Genomic DNA, 23,150 nt, shown 5'->3' on the forward strand with positions numbered 1-23,150 from the left:
GGTCAGGGCGCGCGGAGAGCGGCCGATCCCGACGGCGAGATGCCCGCCACCGAGAAGGACCTGGCGGAGGACGCGCCTTGGAAGCGGATCCAGCAGAACACCTTCACCCGCTGGTGTAACGAGCACCTGCGCTGCGTCAACAAGCGTATCGGTAACCTACAGCATGACCTGAGTGACGGGCTGCGGCTGATCGCGCTGCTGGAGGTGCTCAGCCAGAAGCGCATGTACCGCAAGTACCACCAGCGGCCCACCTTCCGCCAGATGCAGCTGGAGAACGTCTCGGTGGCCCTCGAGTTCCTGGAGCGGGAGAGCATCAAGCTGGTCTCCATCGGTGAGTGCGTCTCCGGCGCGCCGTTTTGTTGTTCCTCAGCGTGCCTCATGATCCCTGCTTCATGGGTGAAGCTTTGCTTTCAGGTCTTTCCTGAAGAAACCTGGTGCCGGAGCGTGTTCTCTCCCTGTGCAGGCAGTTCCTCCAGGCACTGACCCGTCCCGCAGCCCGGCAGGGGTGTGCGGCAGGACGATGCTGCTCTAGCTGGGCGTACCTGGATTCCGGCACGGTGCTGGACCCAGACTCTCGCGGCTGTGCAGAAATAGCTGCAGCCGTAGGTAGTCTAGGGGAGCGGGGAGACTGTGCTCAATACCACAGCCCAGTAGATGATGGCAGTGTTCAGATTAGCATTGATGCCTAAGCACGGTTGTAGCTTTTGAACAGGATTGCACTTTCTCCTCAATATTTCTGCTGCGATAAGTTACGGCAGGAAATGTTCAAGGAACCCTGCTAAGCCCAGGCAATGGGTGCTTTGAGCTGGCATGAGATTTGCCTGCCTGTGCCGTACTGGGGCGTGCAGTTAGTTGATAGCTGGTAGTTTGGAGACGAAGGCTCCTGGCATGCACGTCGGATTGCTGTGATCCCTCAGGAATGCATTCGGTGACCGTTTGGGGAATAGCTCAGGTGTGGCTATAACATAGTCTGTAAAGCAGCAATTTGAATGCCTGAGAGATCTCTGGGAAGGAATGTGAATGCCTTTTCTAGCTCTTTGCCAGATAACTATAACTACTGCTTCCTGATGATTCTGGCCTCGATGAATTGTACAGCTGAATTTGTAGAGTGTAGCTCTCATCAGTTGTCTAAAATGCTTGGCCAAGGTAAAAGCTGTTTCTCTTCAAAGGCTGTAACTACAATAGCAAGAAAATAGAAACATCTCCAGTTTGGGAGAGACCTGGCCCTTTCTGGAAACCTGTAGCTGAGTACCCTCTTCTTCCCCTCTGTTAGTATGTAAAAGCAGCTTTGGACAAGAAGTGAGGACTATTGGTCCCGAGTGGCTGATTGTCCTCCCTGGGCAGAACAGCTAACTTGCAACTGGGAATGAAGCTGGTGCTAATTATTTACTTAGAGATGGAGTCCCTTTGCACTCAGTGGGGTTCGAATTGCAGCTGCTGATTCCTGGGCCGAGCTTTTGCTAACATCAGAGCTCACCTTTGCTAACATCACTAGCTCCAACACCAGGCCAGCATTCCCCTCCTATTGTATTGTTTTCCCTAGAAAAATGTTGTTGCTCCAGCTGCCTTCCTCTTTGTCTGTAGAACTTCCCGAGGGTGATGGGCTTAGGAGATCAAGGCTGCTCCAGTCAGGTCTGGCTTTCAGTGACTTCCGTTCTAGAAATGCTGCTGCAGCAGCACAGCTCCTTTACATGGTTGGGCTGAACTGCAGGATGTCTGTAAGCATTTAAGACATGTCTATTTGTTTTCCAGCTTACTTGCTTTGTGTTGATTATTAAAAAACCAAATAAAATTTTAAAAACCCAAACCATGAGAAAACTTGAAGCTTTGAGAGAATGGGATGACTATGACTGCTAACGCTTTTGCCATATCCCAGCTTCTGCATGAAGGAGTGTACAGCTCCATCAGGGCTCTGCCACCTGAGCTGGAGCCAAGGAGTAGCACAGGAGCCCTACTGTACAGTCCTGGATAAACTGAGCCTGTCCTCAAAAAACGCTCTGAATGCCCTTTCCAAAAAAGACATTCTGAGTGAGCCTTGCAGTGCTCTGCTGGGTTGAAGAGCCAAAGCCCTTGGCACCTGTCCTGCAGATGCAGCGTCCGCTGGGATCACTACCTGTCCCTGGTGTGTTTTTCCCTGCAGGTTCTGAAGAACTGGAGGCTTTCTTTTTTTCCCTACTGTTTAGTCTCTTTTGTGTTGTTGAACAAAACCAGGGCCATTGCAGACCCTGGAGCTGAAGTAAAAAAAACCAAAAACAAACAACTAGTAAAGGCTCTAGGTGGAGAACTTTTATGACCAGGTTGGTTGTTAGGGCCTGGGGTGTTTAGGACCAACTCTGAGCCAAATCAACTGGGGAAACCTGACAGCTGCGCCTGCTGGATTTCTGGCATTAATAATGCCATCAGTCCTCTGCTAAGTGGATGCAGTGCCTGTTCCAGTTATTATTTAACTTCCAGGAACATTTTGGAAGCCATGTGTTATGGCTCAGCTACTGCTGCTGTGCTACAACCACATTTAAAACCTTTTCAGTAGCAAGGTTTTGGCATTCAGTGTTTGTCTATTTAAAATGAGTCTGCCTATGCACAGTGTTTGACCACAACCCTTTCTGGATGCACATTAGAAGCCCTACCTCTCCTGCTGCTGTTACCCTTGGTTTAGTCTCTGCTCAAAGTCTTTTGCTAGTTTCAGGAAGCTTTTCTTCTAGGCGTGAAGTGTCTCCACTTCAATGCAAAATTGACTGCATGTTTGATGTACTGTAAAAAAGACCATGAAGCACATAGGTGCTTTGTGCCATCCAGCAAAGATGGGAGCGAAAAAGCTGCTGTGGGAGGAGGTGACTTCACAGAGCCTTCTTCTCAAAGTGAGGTGGCTGCTGTGCTGTTCAAGTGTTAACAAGTGTTAAGTCTAGCCTTTTTCAGTGTCTGCTAGACTGAGATAATTGCAAATTCCTGGGTGCTGAGTGGCATGCTGCATGACAGGCATTGGGAGTAGGATGCCAGGAATGTAGAGCACAAGGGCTTTCTCTTGGTGAAGGGGCTGATCGACTCTACAGATTGCTTAGCAGAGAAGGGAGGGGAGTTGAAGCTAATTTGGCACTGAGTTTGTCCCTAGAAACCCTGGTAACAGGAGTCAACTCATGTAGCTTAGAAACAGAGGAGTTGGGTGACTGAAGCCTGGCAAATGGTTTTGGGGTGAGACCTGCCGAGTTGAACCCAAGCTTGCAGCTGGCAGGTCCTAGGTGCAAACTCTGCTTCTCAGTAGCTGTTTGCAGTGTTCTCATGGCCACTGCTCATCCAGCAGCCTTGTGTCACTGGTAGAAGGAGGATGGGTGCCAGGCTGCCTTGTTGAGTAAAACTGCTGTCTTGGGCTGCTACAGTCAGATTGAGTAAACTGAAAAATGTGGTTTCTCTGCCAGGTTGCACTTTCACCACCAGGTAAGTGAACTGACCTGGCTTGCCTCAGCGGCAGGATGTGAAGTGGCAATGAAAGTCAGTGGATGGGCAGTGGCATGTCTGTGCCATGGCAGTAGGATCCACTGCTGGCCGTGGCTACTGTTGTGTGATTTGTTTACCGATTTGTCTCTGTGGTGATCCTGTGTCCTGCTGCAGTGCCTGCAGGGAGTTCAGCTATGCCAGGAAGGAGATGGGTGAGGAGAGGATGGGGTTATAATCATGGTCAGTTGGTACTTGCCTCATGGTGAGTTTGTTGGTGACATATCCCAGCTGCAGGAGTACTGACCAAACATAACCTGTGCATTGGGTGGGGTTTTGGCTAATGATCAAGTACTTGATGCACACACTGTGGTCTATAGTGTGCTTAAGGTAAAAGTATCATGACCTGTGAATCTGAGGACCTTATAGAAATCTCATTTTAGGAAAATAGTTGAAAACCAACTTTCTTCCCTATGCTGCTGATACATTAAAGAGTGACAAAACAAAGTGTGTATTTCTAAAGGGAAAACTAGTCTTTTGTAAAACAGTAAATGTGTTGTTGTGTAATGCTTAGAGCTAGGTCCTTGAAAACTGAAAAAAGAAAGTGTGTTTTTCAGCCTGTGTACATTTAAGGGCTCTTTTGTCTCACTCAAGGTTCTATTAACATATCTTAAAAAGGTAGTCAAAATACACTTGCATTTTGTCTGCCACTTATCTGTGACTTCCCTGGATGCTGCTTTCTGGAAAATATCCAGTGTGTTTTGAAGCAGATTTCTGCTTCTTGGAAATATGACACTCCTTCCCCTTGAAAATAATTTTTGATAGATGTGCAATGGACCTCTTTGCTGGAGGTGGCTTCAGCTTTGGAAGGTGCTTGGTCTCCTCAGGACCTTCTGTTTCATTAGTTGGACTGCTGGTCTAATGAAAAAGTGCAGTTGCCTGAACTATGAGTTCCAAGTTACAGGAGACTTTAAGGTAGCTTACACAGACTGTTCTTGCATTCTTTTACATATGAGCGGAAACTTGTAAAGTGATCAAACTTGAGCGAAATTACTTAGGGCCAGCTAGACTAATGTGCTAAACAGCTTTTTCATTTAAGGCACTGAAGGCTATGCCAGCTATTCAAGATGGACTGAACTCTTAACTGCTCCATATTCTAATGCCACGTCCTGTATTGACTTACATGAGGATGTTTAAATCTAAATGGGTTAGGATAACTCTTTTCTAGCCTACAACTGTAACCTAAGAATGTGGTTAGCCTTGTGTGTGGTCATGCTCCAATGTTGCCAGCATTGTTCTGTGTCTGCTTCAAGCAATGGGAAGTAAAACAATGGTCTCTGGATCCCCCAGGCTGCTGAAGAATTCTGTTTTCTCTCTGCTGCTCAGAAAAAGACTTTAATGAGCAGCTAGTTTGGGTCCTGAACAAAGGTCTGCTAAGTTTAGACCACTAATCCACGTTTAGCAAGCACACCAGAGCAAAAGTGTTCTGCTGGTTACGCTGGAGTGAACAAACCTCTGCTGTACTGTGATGCTTACCAGGTCCGTGCCACCAGCACCAAGTGGCCCTGTCTTCCTTGATTGCCTGGCATGACAGTGAGCTCATGAATGTCACCTGAGTCATAAGTCATTACAGTGAAAGAGAGACAGAGCTCAGTGAATTGGTGTTTGGCTCTGTCTGGTATGGTACCAGTGTGCCTGAAGAGCTTGTCACAGTGGCTCTTGCTTACAAAGCGTTGAGCATGACTGGCTGTTGGTGATGTAGCCAGGCTTTCTGTAGACAAACTGTAGGTGCCTGTGGGGTTTTCTTGCTTTTTTTGTGTCCTCTGATAGTACTGTGGGTCCTGTTCTAGAGTACCCACCCATGGAGAGGAGGAGTGCACCGTGGTAGTGATGGTGGATGGAAGTAGATGGGGTGGGTAGCTGCAATCAGCTTGGATGTGGCAAGAAAGACAGAATTGGATATACCAAGTGTGTCTCTGCCAGAGGAAGGAAATGCTGTGTAGCTGGATGTTAACTGCTGTGGGAAGATTCAAACCTAAAATATATGTAGAAAAGACTAGGGGAAGGCACCACCTACCCTTGTTAGGAGAGCTGAGCAGTGTGGTACAGCTTTCACTATATGGCACTGCTTAGCTTGTTGCAGGCTGAATTCCTGCTAATGGTCAAAAGTGGTGGGGGAACAATATGTGTGTTTAGGTGGTGTTTGGAGGAATAAGAGTAGCAGTTTCATGAAGATGCTGTGTCTGTGAAACTTGTGCTAGCTGCTTGTATATCTTTTCTCGATTGCTGTACTTGTCTGTCTGTGTGCATGGTAAATGTGGATACTCGCCCGACCCCCTTGCAACCCCCCCACTGGGTGGGGTGAGTAGAGCTCCCCTTGCTCTTCCTGGGAACTTGACCTTGGGTTCAGAGTTGAGTCAACTGAGATCTGAGGTTCTGTGCGATGGGCTAAGCAAGCTCTGCCTGTTTATTTGGATTTGTGCAATGAAACTCCAGTGAGTTTTTCCCCCTAGGTTCTGCTTCTGGGGACGTGGTAAAAGATTTTCTTTCCCCACAAGGCAAAAGTTTGTGTAGTTGCACTCCTGCTTGTTTCTGTTCCTCCTTAGGAAGAACTCATGCTCTGTAATCTATTAGGGAGGACTTTCTTCTAGGTCATCATTAGGAGATAAATCCCAGTTCTGTACTCAAAAGCCTTGCAGTAAGTGTATGCTGTATCTTAACCAGATGGTTCTCTGGGCTCTGATGTGGTCTCTAACCTGTCTGTCAGCCTCCCTTGGCTCTCTGTCCCTCCTGCAGCTAACCTTGAATTTTGAAGATGCCTACATAATATCTGGTACATCACAGTGAGGATTGGATCTGCTGTGGTGGGCTTTGGGTTCACTTAATGGATTGCAAATCCTTGTGTAAGCACTATTCTGCTGTAAGCAGTTGAAGTCTAACATCCATAGTGAGATGTATGGTATGTTTAGTTCCTACTGTGCTTGTACAGCCAACTGGGATACAACCACTGCAAAAATAAACTGGATTTTTTGTGTCAGTGAATACAAGCTAGGCCACTTCAAAAAGCAGCCAAATGAAACTTTGCCCAAGTTCCTGGGGAAGCAAGGGTTGCCTGGCACATCCTCCCTTGTGGTGAGTAAGGCAGCAGACACTGCCCTGGGCTGCCTGGAGTGAGCAGAGGGTGGAGTAGCTGAATCCTGTCTCCCCTGGTGTGATGGGTTGAAGTTCTTTGAACCTCCTGCTGATATTGTCCTTGAAAGAAAACAGCCATGTCTCTCTAAAGTGTCTGAGAAGAACGGCCACACAAGCAGCTGCACTGTCTAGTTACTAGTGGGATGCTTCCTCTGAGTCAAGTGATGGCCCTTTGCTGTTCCTTACAACCTGGAGAAGTAGACAACTAAACTAATGGGAAGGAACCAGTGAATACAGAAGGCAATCTCTTACTTTAAAGCATAAATTCAGCAGACACTTCAGAATTAATTTGTCTGGGTCACTGAAATATAGCAAGTTTTACTGATCAGGCTGGTGAATTGGTAGTGGCAGAGCTTTGACCATCCAGGCTGTGGCCTTTCTTGCACAGGGACAAGCTGTTTTCGTCTAACAGCAGCAGCAGGTTGCATGTACTCTCCTGCCAGTGTTATCCAGTAACAGCACAAAAATGACTGTGGGCTGCAATGACATCATGGGCTGTGGCTCCTTCTCCCTCGCTTCAGGCCATGCTGTAAATCATGACGCATTTATTTGTCAGAGCATTGAATTACTGTGGCATGAGCTGGCCAGGCTCTGTGGCTGCACCGTTCCCAAATGATGGCTCCTCTGAGGGCGAGGTGGGCACAGACTGCCACAGAGAGGGGCAAATTGGGCAATGGCTGTTGCAGCACATCCCACTGTCACATTGCTGCGGTTGGTTCTGGCATGGTGTGGGTGCTGCGCTGAGCGGAGGCTGTCAGCCACCCTCCGCTCTCCCCATGCTGCTGGGGTGGCTCTTGCTGCATCCTGCTTGCCTGGGTGGGGTGCAGGCATTTGCAACACTGGCCACAGCCCTCTGCATGACTGCCCTGCTGCAGAGCAGCAGCTGAAAGCCCTGGAGGCAACTGCTAGTCCACACACAGCTGATGTACTTCCACAGACTTTTTGTGCTGAAACTTGTGTGATGAGCTCTGGGCTGAGCTATTAAATGCTGCTCTGAAACGCCAACTCCTATCTTTTGCATTGGTTCTGTGAGCATGTCTGGCCCTGGGGGCTGCCCCAGCCTGACCTGGGGGTTGGAAGCTGGTAGCTGCTCTCCTTTGCACCTCACAGCCCATGGCAATTTCGGGCTACCCTGTGTGCTTGTGGCTGCCTACTGGTTTTGATTAGTCTGTGGCCTAATGTAGATAATTAGATAATGTATTCTACATTTCTGAGCCTACATAAAATGCGCTGTCATAGTTGGTGGGCCCAAAACGAGCAAGTGGTGAGCTATGTTATGTACAGTATGTTGTGTCTGCTCTGGGGCCCTGCAGCAGAAGGCAAACACCCATGATATGTGCATTTGAAGGTTATTCAAACACAGAAGAGGAAATGCTGTTCCCCTTGGCTAGATACTGACTTGCTCTATCTGTGTTTCCTTTAATTGGTGTAATTAACTGTTTTGCATTCCCTTTTCTCACAACAACCTTGCAGTAGTAGGTGCAGCAGTTTTAGTGGACTTTCCATAGGCAAATACTGGCAAGCCAGGTCTTGGAACTAGTTTAAATCTCAGTGCTAAAACACTGCTGGGTACATCTTGGAGGTGAGCTTCAGCTTTGCACAGATCCTCCCTTTGTTGTAAGGTGAGTGATAGGAGCAGGTTTCCCTAGTCTCAGGCTACAGGAGCAAAGAGCCTGAGCTGGGGTATATGTGCAGGGTCCTGCATTTGTCTTTGACACATCTTCCACACTGGGAACTGACAGTATAATAAATACACCTTGTATCTGTCATGGTGTGAGACACAAATCTTGGATTTATCTCTTGGCTTTTGATGCTTGCTACAGCACAGGAAATGTTGGCTTGCTAAACAAAATTGGTGTCTAACTGTCATCTTGATGGTGCAAGGTATCATATGTTGCCTCACCATCTCAGCTAGACAGTGAATTTCTGTAGGGTTTCTCTGCAAAACTAGAAGTAATTCTGCTTGTTGATCACCCAAATAATCTGAAGTCCAGGCATCTTTGAGCCTCCTTCAGCACCTGGACGTTCCTAAGGGCTGCTCTTTGCTGATGTCACTCTAGTTGCCGTGGCTGTCTGGGCAGTTGTTACTTCCCCACACATGGGGAATTACCAAATTCCCTTGTGGGGGACAAGTTAATGTCTGAGCAGACTTAAAATACCATCTGTGGGAAGACTTGGGATGTTAATCGTGTTGTTTCAGTTTTGTTCCGGCTGTTGATTACTAGTGTGGTTGCATGCAAATATCCTATAGCTCATGTAACCGCTAGAACAAGATCAATGATCTAATTAAAAGTCAAATAGAAACAGCTTTAGCTGTCTCTGGGGATTATTTCTTTTGGTAACTCTTTTAGGCATGTAGTAAAAATGCAGCTATGAAGAAGCAGAAAATCTAGGCTGGTTATTGCTGGGAAAATTTATGGTGATGCTTGAAAGGGCAGTGACTTCTGGTGCCACAGCTGGAGCTCACCAGTGCTGGACACTGCTACTGTCAGAAGTCAGGACTAAGACATGGAGGCTTTTAAACCAGGACTGGAGGACCCTCTATGGTGGTGCCACCTTAATGCTCTCAGTACTTTGTGATCATGTGTTCCTGTGCTATTTAGTGCTGACTTATGTGAGTTCAGTGCTCTTAACAGAGGATGCAGCATATGTGCTGGACAACTGAACACTGATATTGAACTTGGGTGGCCAAAGGGAGGAGGGTAACTTGCCACAGCCCAATGCAGCTGCTTTGGAGAAGACCCCAGCTTGCAGAGGTTGCAGCATGTTGATAAACCAGCTCCTGTACTAATAGTACTTCTCTGGCCTAACCTGAGTGCTGAGCAGGGGCAGGGATTGCTCAATCAAGGTGCTAGTGACCACGTGAATTGTCTGCTTGGTGGGAGGCCACAGTCAGGGGACCCAGGAGTGCCGGCAGATCCCCAGGCTGCAGTGTGCCTGCAGCTCCCAGGTGGCCAGTTATGTTTTTTGCATCCAAAAAACATAGAGGAGCCTGAGATAGTCTTCTAGTGGTCCAGGTTCTCTCCAAATACACGAGCGAAGAAACACTGATTGCATTCAGCTCACAGCCGCTGTACAGCGGGGTGGCTCAGCACTGCCCTTGGTGCTGTCACACTGGATGATTGGTGGCTGCTCAGTGAGCATTGCTGAGCATGCTAATGACTTGCAGACATTGCAGCTATAAGGATAGAAGCATGTGCTACTCCTGGACAAGGGTATTACAAAGACCTTGTCCCATAGAATTAACTGCTTTGCCATTGAGATTCTCACTTCAGTATATCCCAATCTACTGCTTTCTTGGAAGAGGCAGTTTGGAGCTACTCTGTGAGGGTTGTGTCATGGAGAAGGTTTGCTTTGCTGTGAAAGCACTACAAGCAGCAGACTTGAGTGAGGAGCTGCTAGTTCAGGCCCTGTAAACAGTGGAGATGTCTGGGATTTCCTGGGTGGAAAGCTCTGCTGATTGACTCTTGACTCAAACAGGGAAGCCCTCTGAAGTTAGTGGCATAAAGCCCTACTTCAACACTTCAAATTTTGCTGTGGTTTTGTATCCTAGCTCTGAGTTTGGTGTTTGAGTAAAGAAATATTTATTTTGATATAGATAAATAACTGAATAAGACTATGTCCCTTTGAAAGGTTTTAATTGGAAAGAGAAAAAATGAGCTGCTTCATGGTGCTGCAGCTATTGGTTGAAAGCACTGCCTAAGGCAAAGGAAGTGCAAATATTTAAATTAACCAGCTTTATTACTTAAACATAGGCTTTAACAAGCTGCAGAATATTTCTTATTCTACCTGTAAGAAAAGTAACTCAGACTTCTGAAGCAGTACCTGGTTAGCTGCAGCATTTAAGCTCAAATGTGAAGCTGAAAGAAGCAGCCCAGACTTCCTCTGAGAGTAAGATAAACACCTGTGGGGCTCTTGTTGTGGCTGGATGAAGGTAAAAGTACACCAGTAAACATTTTTCAGGGTGAAATGGAGGAATTGCTAAAAAACAATGTTGTCTAATGCTGCATCAAACCTGGTAGGTACCTGGAAGAGGTATGGGAGATCAGACAGAGCAATGTAGCTTGTGAAGTTGCTGCTAGTATTCCTTCCAGCTCTAGAAAAATTGCCTCTAGAGCCAACGCTCTACATTTTTAGTGTTGTGTTAAAAATGTGAAATATTATAGGCTTGCAAATGTGAACAATGTGAGACTGCAGATTAAAAATGGGATCATGCAGCTGGTGAGGATTTGGGTAATTGCCTGCACCATTCTTGGTCAGAATGTGTGTGATGGAGTGCTGTCCCTGAGAGTAGGGAGAGAGATCTGCAAGCTTGTGAAGTTTTGAAAGACTTGTGTGAAGCCTTTAGTTGGAGGATTTGAAGTCCAGCCTTGGAGAGGAAAGGTAGTATCCTCCTGAGCACTGGCTAGTCTGGAAACTGTTAGCAGCCAGAGCCTGTTATGGCTGAGCAGCTCCTAAGTTGGGTGAGGCTGATGGTGTCAGATGAGCAGACCTGTCTCTGTGTTTTGCTAGGAGAGTGGCAGGATGGCCCCTGAGCAGAGCCCTGGCATGGCACAGGACCCATGGCACAGGAGAGTAGTTCTGGGGCCTGGGGCTGGCGAGCCCATGGCAGCTGGGGTGAGATGGGGACTTGGACTATTCGGGGCCATGCAAAACCCACACATTTGAAGCAAAGCTTTGCTGTGCAGGGAGTGAGTTTGAGTAGGAGCTGCGGGTGTATGGTTTGCATGAGCGGGTGTCACACAGCTGGGGCTAATGTGTGCTCAAGCTGTGCCATTAATCCCAGCTGGTCCTCTTTAAGGTGCTTGGAGACCACCCGTGCACACTGTGCCTCCGCAGACTCAGCACCGTGTTCCGGCCATGAAAGCTCCTCTCAGAAGAGGCCTGTCTGATAGTGGCTGCCACAGTTGGATGAATTATCTGGGCCTCAAGCCAAGCGTCTATTCCTTATGTTAGCGGCTTGTAGCTGAAACTGTATAAACACAGCGCTGTCGTGTGTGGGGTGTTAAACACACAGGGCTCAAATCCACACGGTGCAGGGGAGAGCCATGTGTGATGTGCAGATGGAAGTGTGTTTACTGTGTTGCACAAGCATACAGAAATGTGTTCAAGCTTCATTGTTTCCCCAGAAGGAGGGGAGAGCATTTTCCTTCAAGATACAGCACACAATATTGTTTAGTTAAGAATTGGAATTTCAGGAAGAAAGCAACCCCATTCCTTCTTGGAGAGGACTAGTCATGGTTCCAGTGGAGGTGGAGGGTAGGTGTCTGTATGTGAAAGCTCATGGGGAATTAAATCTAGCTGGTTTGCACACAAAAGCTTGAAGACACCTTCATAATGATCATGGAAAAGCAGCAATACTTTCCAGGCCATGCATGTGTTTGTAGTGACTTTGTCGTGCAAATCTTGCTCAGTGTGCAGCTGCAGAAAGCAGCCTGGCTGTGTGTCACCTCTTCTGTTGGACTCTCACATGGCCATGCTGTGGTGATGGCTGGAGCTTGAAGACAGGATAAGGGCTCATTTTAGGTGTTTCACATCATCACAGCAGTGCTGAAGGGCAGTGGCCTGGTGGGACAGTTCTGGTGTTGGGGTGTTTGGGTTTTGGGCTACTTCTGGTGCTGTGTGTTTGTGTTGAGTGAGTACTATATCTGAATGTCAAAATGAACGGATGAAATTCAGATTTGGGGGGTAATTCCAAAGTATCTGTTCTAATCTGCACTGAAGGTACAATTGCACATGTCATAGTTTAAGCCCAGCCATAACAACTCAGCCCCACACAGCTGCTCATTCGCTTCTCTGCTGTGGGATGGGGGAGAGAATTGGAGGAGTAAAAGTGGGAAAACTCGTGTGTTGAGATGAAGACAGTTTAATAAGCAAAACAAAACAAGGCATTTATTTACCACTTCCTATGGGCAGGAAGGTATTCAGCCATCCGTCACATGTAGTGGTTACTGGGGAAGACAGGTGACATCACTCCAAATGTCCCCCCTGCTTCTTCTGGTTTTGTGCTGAGCATGATATTATGTAGTATGGGATATCCCTTGAGTCACTGGGGATCTGCTGTCCCCTCCCAATTTCTTCTGCATCCCGAGCCAACTCACTGGTGGGGTGAGAGACAGAAAATGCCTTGATGCTATGTAAGCATTGCTCAGCAGTAGCAAAAACATCCTTGTGTTATCAGCATGGTTTTCAGCACAAATCCAAAACCCAGCCCTGTTCCAGCTACTGTGAAGAAAGTTCACTCTACTCCAGCCAAACTGAGCAGAGCATGTTAAAATTAATTACCTTGCCTGTTGCTTTTCAGGGAAATGGTTGGACAGTGATAGCTGGATTAACTCTGTCATTAAGCTGCAGAGGACTGCAGAGCATCTGTAGGATGATACCTGGGCTTACATGCTTCAAAACAAGCCTGCATAGAGCAGTGCTGTTAGGTGCTCAGAATCAGAGATGATCAAAACTGAGAAAAACCACAAATCTTTTGTAAAGCTAAAGAAACTGGTACGTTACTTTCTGATGTGTTTCTTGCCCCAAACCACAAAATGTGCTCCAATTCTCAGTACTTTGATGCTGCAGTGCAGAGTGGAGATGGGTTGAACTGTGCAAGGCTGCATGAATGGGGATTTCCTTTGAACAGCCCTGTGCACAGTGAATCACAGTCAGTGTAGCAATTCTGGTTTCAAATGGAAAAATTGAATCTTGGTGTATGTTGTGGCCAAGGATTTCCCCAAACAGTAATCAGTTCTGATAATTTCAAATGTGTTGGTTTTGGCTTCACAAAGTCCAACCCTTGCAGCTTTTGTGCCTGGCGTCTGTTACACAGGAGATGTTAGACAGCCCTATCTGAATAGGCTCATTTATCTCTGCAAGATTTTACATGCTGTTTCATATAACTATCTTGACCTACCCCCAGTCTGAATAAACACGTTGTTAGTAGCAGAGAGGTCACTTTGGTGCCTGGAAACCTCTGCATTATTATATTGCTTCTTTGGTCTTGCTGAGGCATCTTTTTTTTTGTAGCCCTGTCTTCCAGATATTTTCTCTCCAGTGTCTGAGGTGCCTGAGGGTGGACCTTCCAGTTATCCCCTGCACTGAAGATTGGTAACATTCATTCAGAACAGCACTAACAACTCTGCCAGCCTCTGGGAGGTCTTTGCAAGAACTAGACCGGTTTTTGACCTTGATGAGACCTGAAGTAACCTGAGATTTAGGATTACCTTAATCCTACAGAGATGGTTACAGCACTCTTAGGCTTCAGAGACAGTTTGTAGCTTTGTTGTGTCACTTGCATTGTTCTGGCACTACAGTTGTTTTTTTCAGTTCAGCTTTTCTGATAGAGGCTTGGCTTTCTAGTTGTGTATGCACAAGTTGTGAGGACATGCTTTTTTTGTTGCACGTGTGAATGAAACAACCTTGAGTTGATTGGACTCCTAGAGAAGTGTTTTTTGTGCAGTGTAGACCATTATACATTTGACTAAAATTTTAATGTCTTGCTTAAACTGAAATTTCTTTCCTGTGAATTGGCTAGTGGTGTTGCTGACTCAGGTGTAGCTGTCTGCTCTGATGGGAAGGTGAAGCCTTCCTGTGCCATGGCAGTACATGTACTGACTCCTGGGGAGCACAGACTGGGTGTAGGATCATTCCCTTTTCTCTCCTATCTCATAACTGGAGGAGGGAGGTGTAGTTTGTGTCACATCACTTGGTTTCAAAAGTTTCTCAGCCTCTGCCAAGTGTTTCTCAGCAGAGTGTAATGAAGGCAGGAGTATGCCTTCTTCCCCCTCCCTCCATCATTTAGCAGAAATCCAATTCTGGCATGTTCACTCCCCCCTGCAGGGACTTTCCTTCTCAAGTTATTCCTGGGTGATTAATTAGCACTTGGATGCCTTGTGCTGTGCTGTTCCCATGGCTTCCTGGAGCTTCCCTCTACCCGCCTCTGAACCTGGGGCTGCTGGGGCTGTGTCTGTGTGGGTGCTGTCCTGAAGCCCTTCAATACAGCCCCATCCCGTGCTGCCAGGTGCTGGCCAGGGGCTTTCCCAATCCACCTGTTGTCTGTGAGGGTGATGCAGTCAGTCTTGCCATGCTGATGGCTGTGCTGTCCTGGAGGATGTGACACTGCTGACTCGAGCCCATGGGGAGCAGAGTTGTCCCATGCAGCCTTGGGCTCCGTTTGCATAGAGAAGCATGAAGGCTGTCTGCTCTGCCACCCAGCTTCCTCTCATTCCTCCCTGGAAACGTGGATCTTTGCCATTGAAGGGGTTGAATGTCACCTGCTGGTTGGGTGCAGTCTGTCCCCAGTACATGTGGGACTGAGGCATGTGGGACCGCGGTGTCCCAGCCGCTCCTGGGGCCGGTAGCAGCACCGGAGGGGCGTTGGGATGAGCTCAGCAGCAGGGAATGTGCTGTGCTGGTGCAGGGGCCGGGCTCACAGGGCCCATTGTGGGGTGGTTTTGGCAGTGGTGCCGTGGGCGGTGTCGTGCTGTGGCAGGCCCGGAGATCGCAGTGCCGCTGCCATGTATGGGGCGGGAGCTGCAGGTGGGGCACGGGGGTTCCAGCACTGGGGAAAGCCCTTGTGGTGCCTCCTGTGCCCCGGCCGCCGGTGCTCGGCTGTGCCAGTGCTCGAGGTGAGCCGGGGTTTTGGGGTTAGTGTGGCGCTGGCGCTCTGCCCCCGCCAGGCTGGCGAGGGGCTCGCTGGCTGCGGACAAAGCAGCACTCATGGCAACTTGCTGCTCTACAAAGGCAGAACATTCACACGCCTTCCTTTCTTCCCCCCACCCCAAAAGGATGTCAGATAATGGGCATAGCATTCCTGTGCACTGTTCAGCTCGGTATCTGTGCTGCAGTCCTGCAGCTGTGAGTGGGGACCTGCTTGGCCAGGAGCAGCCGGGTCTGAAATAGCCACAGTGAATGGCAGCTCTTATTGTTCTGTATTGCATCCTTGCTCACTGCTAATCCCATCCCAGCAGTGTGCCAGCAGTGCGGAGCCCTCCTGATGCTCACAGACAGTATTCACAGCAAGGGTTGGATGTGCACTAACACCTGTCTGCAGCTCTTCCTGGATGTGAGAGTAATGTGTTTACCTTCTCATATCCTAACTTGAGATATGGCACTTAAGGCAGCAGAAATCTAGGTGTGTTCAGACTGAAAGTATTAAGGAATTTGATCATAAGCCACCCGCAGTTTGACTATTTTCCCCAGCCACCTTAAGAATTCCTAATTTTGAAATTCTTGACTTCTCCTTCAAGCCCCCTTGGGTGATTTCAGTTTCTCTTGGAGAAGCTGGGTTGGTTGCTGTTGCTGTTATACTGCTGGCTTAAACTTGCTTTGTGTTATGCCTTTCTCTTCTGGAAGTGAGACATGAGTGTTCTCTGGGTACCTATTAAGAAGTTGGGTAGAGCTATTTTAATCTGTGCTTTGCTCCTGAGAGCTCCATTGGTTTGATAATTTTTATTCTTTACTGAATTAAAAGTCTGTGTGATATTTTTTTTTTGCCAAACTTACACTGAAAGGACTGGATTTGAACTTATTTTTTCAGTTGCCAGCTCCACCTCATGAGATCCTTTCTAGAGGCCCAACATGCACCGAAAGGCAGTACAGGGTGATGTATGCAACAGTGGCCTGAAGTTCTGACATAATTGGTTTCAAATCCAGTTGAAGTAAACACTATTTTAATAGTTTAAAACCCTCTGAAGTGTAATGTTTAATATCTCAAATCCAAAGATTTGTCTCACAAAGGAATCTTGCTACTTTTTTTTTTAATAACCAGTCACCCTGGTAAGCCTAGAAGAAAATGGTTTCTGTCCCTTGCAAAAAGTAAAACCCTGTCTTTTTTGCCTCCTGCCCATGTCTAGTTCACCACTCAGTTACTGTTCTTAAAACCCTCCAGTGAAAAGTCATTCCTCCTCTGGAAAACCTACCTTGTAAAAAGCTTAGTGGATCTCTGAGTGTACATGGTGTATCACTTAGACTTCCTGAAGATACACTTCCTCAGGTGATGGAATCCCTGAGGCTGGTTAGCAAAGCTGAGGATTGGCTGTGCTTTGGCAGGGTGTGAGTGCTCAGCTGGGAGCCAGTGAGCTGAAAGCCCAGGGAGACTCAGGTAGGCTGGTTGCTGAGGATCAGCTGTCCTGGGGGGTCACAGCACTGCCTGCAAATGCTGCTGAGAAGCAGAGCTGCAGTGGGACTGGAGCAGTTAAAGGCTGGCAGTCACAGCTGGGTATCCACAAACCGGCCCTGTGCCATAGGCACAGCCTGTGCCTCCCTGGGGTGAGCGGCTGCACGCGGCAGGGCACAAGAGATGTGCTGACCCTGAGGAGCTGGGATGTGGACCTGGGCTTAAGGGACACTGGAGGAAATGATTGCAGTATGTTCTCAAAGCACAGAGGAACCCCTGTAATTGATTTAAAGACATATTATCCTTACAGAGGATGTCGCTAATGTCTTTAGCAGACATGGTAAGCCTGTGAACACGTACTGTATGCTTCAGCAAAGAATTTCCTTGGGCAGCTTGCTCAGCTCCATCTCATCTGCATACTTCTGTTTGGCATGTGGCTCTGCTCAGTGTGGTGTTTTCTTTGTTCCAGAAGATTAAGCTCTAATCATTGCTTAATTTTTCTGTCCCATAGCTGCTATAGCTATTTAAAAATAGATGAGAATAACTAGAGGTGAGGAAATGCTCAAAGACGCTAAGATCTAAAATTTCTACAGTCTCTTCATAACTGATCCATAATTAATGTGAACTTTGTGTGTGCTATACAAAATTCCTTCCGTGCCTGGAAATAAGGAGTAAGGGCTGTTGGTGAGACTTCTCCTTTGTTTTGTATTGAGAACCGTGGATTTGGTTTCTCCCTACATATAATGCATAGAACAAACGTTTAAATATGGAAGACATAAAAAATGAGGAGGAAGACCACTTTTTAGAGAAGGTGGATGCAAAGATCAGTGCTGGTTGTGGTTTAACTTCTCAGTGTGAAAATCAACAGCAAAGCTTCTGAGATGGCTCTGAGATAGTGAACAAGCTGTGTTGATTGCAGCCTTAGCCATGAAACTATTAAAAAAATAAAATTCACTACTCAAAAGCTGCTTTTTCAGTCCTTCATTTGTTTTGCAATACTTCCACAGTCTGTATGACTAGCTTGATTTAGTAAGGAAGCTGTCTGCCTCGGTAGCTTGTTTCCACTAATTGTCCAGCAGAGAATGACTTGCAGTTCTGCTGTAGGGCAGAGTTCAAGCAACATTGCCACAGTTTGGGTAGTACTTATGCTTAATCTGAATGCAGAGCAGACTTGCACATGAGCAGAAGATACTAGTCACAAACTTGTTTATAATGCTTTTTTGTTGTTTTTTTTTTTAATTGTAGAATTATAGGCCTAATAAAGGTCATATTGTTCAAGCCGTGTGTTCTAAGTTGAATTTAGGGAGTTCTAATGGAGTAGATAAATGTGCAAGCTTCCAACCAGTGCCAGGTTTCAGTTCTGGCACTGGCTCCTGGGGCAGCTATAAGCAGAAATGCAGAGGATCAAGAACTGGCAGTTCTCTACTTGGTAGGTTGAGTTGGGAAGTTTATTGTGGCTCAAGCCATAAAAATGACACACATTTGTCTCAAAATGGTCACATTGCTGGCTCAGACTAGTCACTCTGCACTTGGACATCTTTCTTTTTGCTTTGAGGAGTGTGATTTTAGCAGTCCAAGTGTAACATATCGTATTAGTATTTTAGTATAGAGCAACAGTTATAAATCAGTTTGAGCAGTTGAAAATTGGTTCCTTTTCAAGACTGAGACTGGTGGTATGTACTGCTGGCCTATGGAATTGCCATAATCCATTTTTTGGGCTGATTGCCACTTAGTTAATAGGATAATAAAAGTGGAAGAATTACAATCTAGACTCAGAGGTGTGATGGAAGCAAATGGTTCAGGCTGTTTTCCTGTTCACCCTACTAGGCAGCCACTTAATAGCTGACTAGGAAGCAGGATTCTTCTGCATAAAACTTAATGTTGTAGGCTATATATAGGTGCTTTTTTTTTTTAAGAAAGAGCGTGCTTGCTTATTCAATACTGTTGTTGATTCTGCAGAAGAGCTTAAGTCTGGCTGGCAGGTTTTCTCCAGCAGTCAGCATGTATGTCATGTTGAGATGCACCCTGACAGCAGGACCTTGGCAGGGGCTGACAGCAGCTCCTGCCTGCCTGCAGCTGAGAGGGGGCTGCGTCTTGCTGATGGCTGCTGCTATTTTGTTGATATTGGGTTATCATCAGGTGCTTCTAGAGGAGGAAAGCAAGTTGGAGATGGAGAATTGAAGTTAAAATGCAAGTTGAACAGTGTAGGTAAGAAGGAAGGTTTGTGTTAAATCCCAACTTAAACATTTCTGTGGTTTTTGCTTCTTGCTGGTTTAGGACAGCATGTCTAGCCATAAGAACTTGCAGACTGTCTGAAAGCGGTCACCTTGCTGCATTCAAAGTTTTGGAGTCCACAGCAAGAGTGGCAGGAGAACTTGCATATCACACCCACAAAATTCTTAGTTCTAATAATAATAAAAAAATCCCAAACCCACCAAAACCAGGACAAAACCCTCTTTCCAAACCCTTCATCCATTGGTTCTTCTAGATGGCATCTCTAAAGTTGCCTGTTTCCAGTTGAGCTAAAGTCCTCCCAAGTACTAGTGTGGAAGCAAGAGGGAGGGCCTGTGACATAGATTCCTGCTTCATGCCTGGGCTTCCCATAAAAATGTGCCCTTTGAAAGTAGAAGTCCAGTGGCTGTCAGCAAGTGTGAGTCAGCTGTGCAGGGACTTTGATCTCCAAAGCACACATCTCCTATGGAAACCAGGGAACATTGCTCTCTGACACACCTGTAGGGGCATTTCAGAGGTTAACATGAGCACTGTGACATGAATAAAGCAAGTTATGCAGATGACTATGCTTTCTCCAAGAAAGGTTACATTAAAGCTGTCTGCAGTGATGCTGTAAAGAGTTGGTTCAGCCCTGCTAAATGATCTTGGCAGATGAGATCCAGCAGCTTGGTTCCTCCAAGCCACAGGAAGGCAGGGACCAGTGGCTGTCTCCTGCATGGAGGGGGCTCCTTTAATCTGCGGAAACGTGGCTGGTGCTATGGAGTAAACACGCTCTCACAGCTGAAGGCAGGCAATTTGTTTCTGTCCACCTAACTCATTGAAGCTGAAAGCCAAATGCAGCTGGGGCTGGTGGAGATGAATTGTCAAGGGGCTGGGCTATTTGATTCAGAAGCACTGACATAAGTGTGCATCTCTATGTTGTAAATTTACTATGAGCTCCAGTGGAGCAGTTGAGAATCATGACTTTAGAGGTTCTGTAAAGCATTGACTGTGTGAGTAATAGGCATGCCTAAAAGTAATTTTTGTTGTAGGAAAGCAGTGGTGGAAGTCTGCTGTTTATGTAATCTATTTTCCAGCCTGAGATGGCCAGAAAGTGTCTTGAAGTAGACCAGGGAGTAGAGGGAATTCAGTGGCAAGCCAGCTGAGCTGGGATACAAGCAGGGCCTGCAGTAATGATTTTTGGTGCTTAATTGTCATTGTAAAATATTATTTTTTCCACTATCCCTACATGTTGTCAGTATTACACTTACAGTGTGCACTCAGAACTGGTGGGGGCTGCTTGTAAATTTGGTTGTACTAAGTGTTCCGAGGGCCAGCTCTGTGCTCCCTGTACAGGACCTGAATGGATGCATGTCTTCCTGGTTGTCACATTCATCTTAAAGCCCAAGATGCACTGAATGTTTTTAGTCAATTAATGAAAAAGACAGCACTAAAGCAGAGGCTCTTCTGGTGAGGCTGAGTGCTCAGATGGAGCTGAGCTTTACAGCAGTGCATGGAAGCTAAGCCTGCTTTGAGTTGGACTTTGGTCTTCTCTTGAACGTGGAGGGTTCTTTTATATAGTGATAGGGATTGTGAGCCAGTGCTGGGAGTGGAGTGCCTGTGAGAAGGGCATGTGGGCAGCTCTGCTGGGTGCTGATAAGGTCTCCTGTCCGGCCCAGGAGTTCTTCTCCCTGCCTACTTCCTACCCCAAATGAAAGCAGACAAGCCCTCCTCCTTAGCTGGGAAAAAATGACATCATGAGATCCCTATGCCTGTCAGGAAGCTGGGAGGCTGCGAGGGCTTGCTAACTTGCTAACAAAGTGCAGTCGTGGCAATGGCACCAACCCCAGAGAGGAAGAGCTGTCCTGTTCCTGTGATGACCTTTTCCTGTCATCAGGGCAGCAGCTCTGTGCCCAGCCTGTCTGGATGAGGCTGGTGAGATGGGATATTCTTGCTCTTGCTGGGAAGCCTGTACAGGCTGGTTTTCCCCAGGTCAAGAACCGCAGCCCAGCTGTGCCTTTGGAGAGGGCAGTGGGGTGCTGGAGGCAGCTCTGAAGATGCAGCTGGTTGCTGCAGTAACCACAGTGCAACCACATATAGACATTATTTATGTGCTATAAATACAAAATGAGCAATTCCTTATCTTGAGTAATGTATGTGTAGCATTGTACTCAAGGTGGTTCTGTCCTACTGGCATTCCTCCCTGGAAATGCTGGATAGTTTTCTGAAATGAGCTTGCTTGTAGCATACTAAATCATGGCTGTGTCCCTCTGGTAAAAATGCTGATGTAGATATAAATCTGAAACTGAAGCTTGGAGGCATTTCTGGAGCAGAGGTGGGCTGGCCATTGGTGTGCTCCAGCACTACAGTGTGACCTGGTAGTTGTGCCATGGAGTGGGATGAAGGAGCTGCTGGCGCAGGGGGAGGGAAGGCGCTGACCTGTTTGTAGCTCAGCTGGAAAGAGAACAGAAAAAGGTAACAGTAAGGCCTGTTTAGTTGTTGCTAGGAGACCCACTGTTTATGTGATGTAGACTTTTACCTTGGAACCTGTAATTAAAACTCGGTAGGGCTTAATCACCCCATAGCTATCTATTGTGTATCTTGGACTGGATGTGCAATCAGCAGTGAGCAGTCAAGTGGCACACACATATCGTAATCCTGTAAGATTAGTCAAAACTGATGTTAAAAAATCTCATGCAAATAAATCTGAGTAGAAACCAGACACTAACTACCCAGAAAGTCCAAATGCCTTTCAAGGTCTTAAGTTACAGGATTATCTGTTTAGGACATACTGCTCTATTGTGAAACCATGTAAATATTAACTGCTTTGCCTGAGCATTGGGTTAAAGGGTGATTACTATTCTTGATCACTATTCTGTATAAACACTTGTTTTAAAAGTTAGTAGATCTTTTTGCATTGATAAAATGGTGCTGGGTTGCTGCTGTGGTCTCTACAGCTGAAGAGGAGTAGGTAAGGCATGCCCAGTGGGTGTTGGGCACAAGAAGGGTCATCTTGGAGGACTTGCCTGTTAACATTCTGGATGTGAACTGGAGAATGCAATCCAGTTACAGAACACTTTGCTGGCTAGGACTCTGTAAGATTTCTGTACAATAATTCTGGTGGCATGAAAGAGAGTTTATACAGCTGTAATTGTCTTTACTCTAGCATATGCTGCAGGAGCTGGAGAGTAGACAGAAGTTTCCAGGTTACTTGTAACTTCTGTTAACTGAAAAGGGATTTCTGTAACAGTTTGCACTTGAAATGGAGGAAAGAACCAAAAAATGCTGTGCTGTAATATTCTGCTGGGAATAAGAGGAATTGTCAGCTGAGAGCATCCTGAAACATTGCAGAAGAGCTCTGATTTGTGTGACCTTGAAGAATTGGAGCTGTTGGCAGTGTAATACAGCCTGAGTAACAACTACAAGCTCAAAGGCAGGGAGGCGTGAGAAACGAAGCCCACGCCTCAAAATTTCAAGAGTTTAATAAGGGACAAATCAATAAAACAAAAGTAACAGAGGCATCCAGTGTGTGACTCATTAAAGCCGAAGTAACTTGCACGTGAATTTGCAGAACTGTAGTGGTCACTTCACAAAGCCAAACTGATGCAGAAAGGCATCCTGCCCCTGCAGACTTTGCTTATGAAAATCTCATCTTGATACCCATCAACCTTAAACTTAGCTCCATAGTGTGTCTTAAAGCAGAACAGCAGCATAGCCACTCTGGTGATGAATTTTTTTTAAGCTGGAGCACGATATGGAAAAGCCAAAGCTGGCTCTTCTTTAATGTAGCTCTGAATTTGCAGTGTGAAAGGATTGTGTCTTGTGTTATGGAGCAAAGGATTGTCCAGGGACTTCCACTGCCCACTTTGCTGATCGTACACAGATCTTGATATATCCAATACAGACCAATTCCAAACTCTGTATTTGCCTGTCTTCACTACATAGCAGCACTTTATTTTATTCCCTACCATTTTTAAGGCAAATTATTGATTTGTGTGGGAGGCATGTTTCTGTATATAAATGGTGTTTCCTAAATGATGCTTTTATCTATGCCCTGGAGTGTATCATGCCTATTGGGATGCTGGTTTTGTGACCTCCATCACATGCTGTTTGGCCTTTTTCATAAGATACAAATGCCATTACAAAATATGAGGTGGTACTTATCCAAATCAAAATACTAAAGATCTTAAACTGCCACTTCTCCTGCTGA

The 23,150-nt window shown here is 46.6% G+C and overlaps 1 protein-coding gene across 3 annotated transcripts in view; it reads left to right on the top strand.

Moving 5' to 3' along the window:
- Window positions 1–6: 6 nt before the first annotated feature.
- FLNB (filamin B) overlaps window positions 7–23,150 on the top strand; it is a 70,737-nt gene continuing 47,593 nt past the window's right edge. For 2 of the 3 annotated variants that reach the window (XM_031058173.1, XM_005422462.2), the window contains exon 1: window positions 7–331. In XM_031058173.1, coding sequence (XP_030914033.1) covers window positions 40–331 — 292 coding nt within the window. In that variant the 5' untranslated portion in view covers window positions 7–39. The remainder of the gene's footprint in view (window positions 332–23,150) is intronic. The other variant, XM_005422461.3, reaches the window with a different exon arrangement.

The sequence above is a fragment of the Geospiza fortis genome, unplaced genomic scaffold (genome assembly GCF_000277835.1).
Source record: "Geospiza fortis unplaced genomic scaffold, GeoFor_1.0 scaffold78, whole genome shotgun sequence".
In the NCBI taxonomy this organism is placed as follows: Eukaryota; Metazoa; Chordata; class Aves; order Passeriformes; family Thraupidae; genus Geospiza; species Geospiza fortis.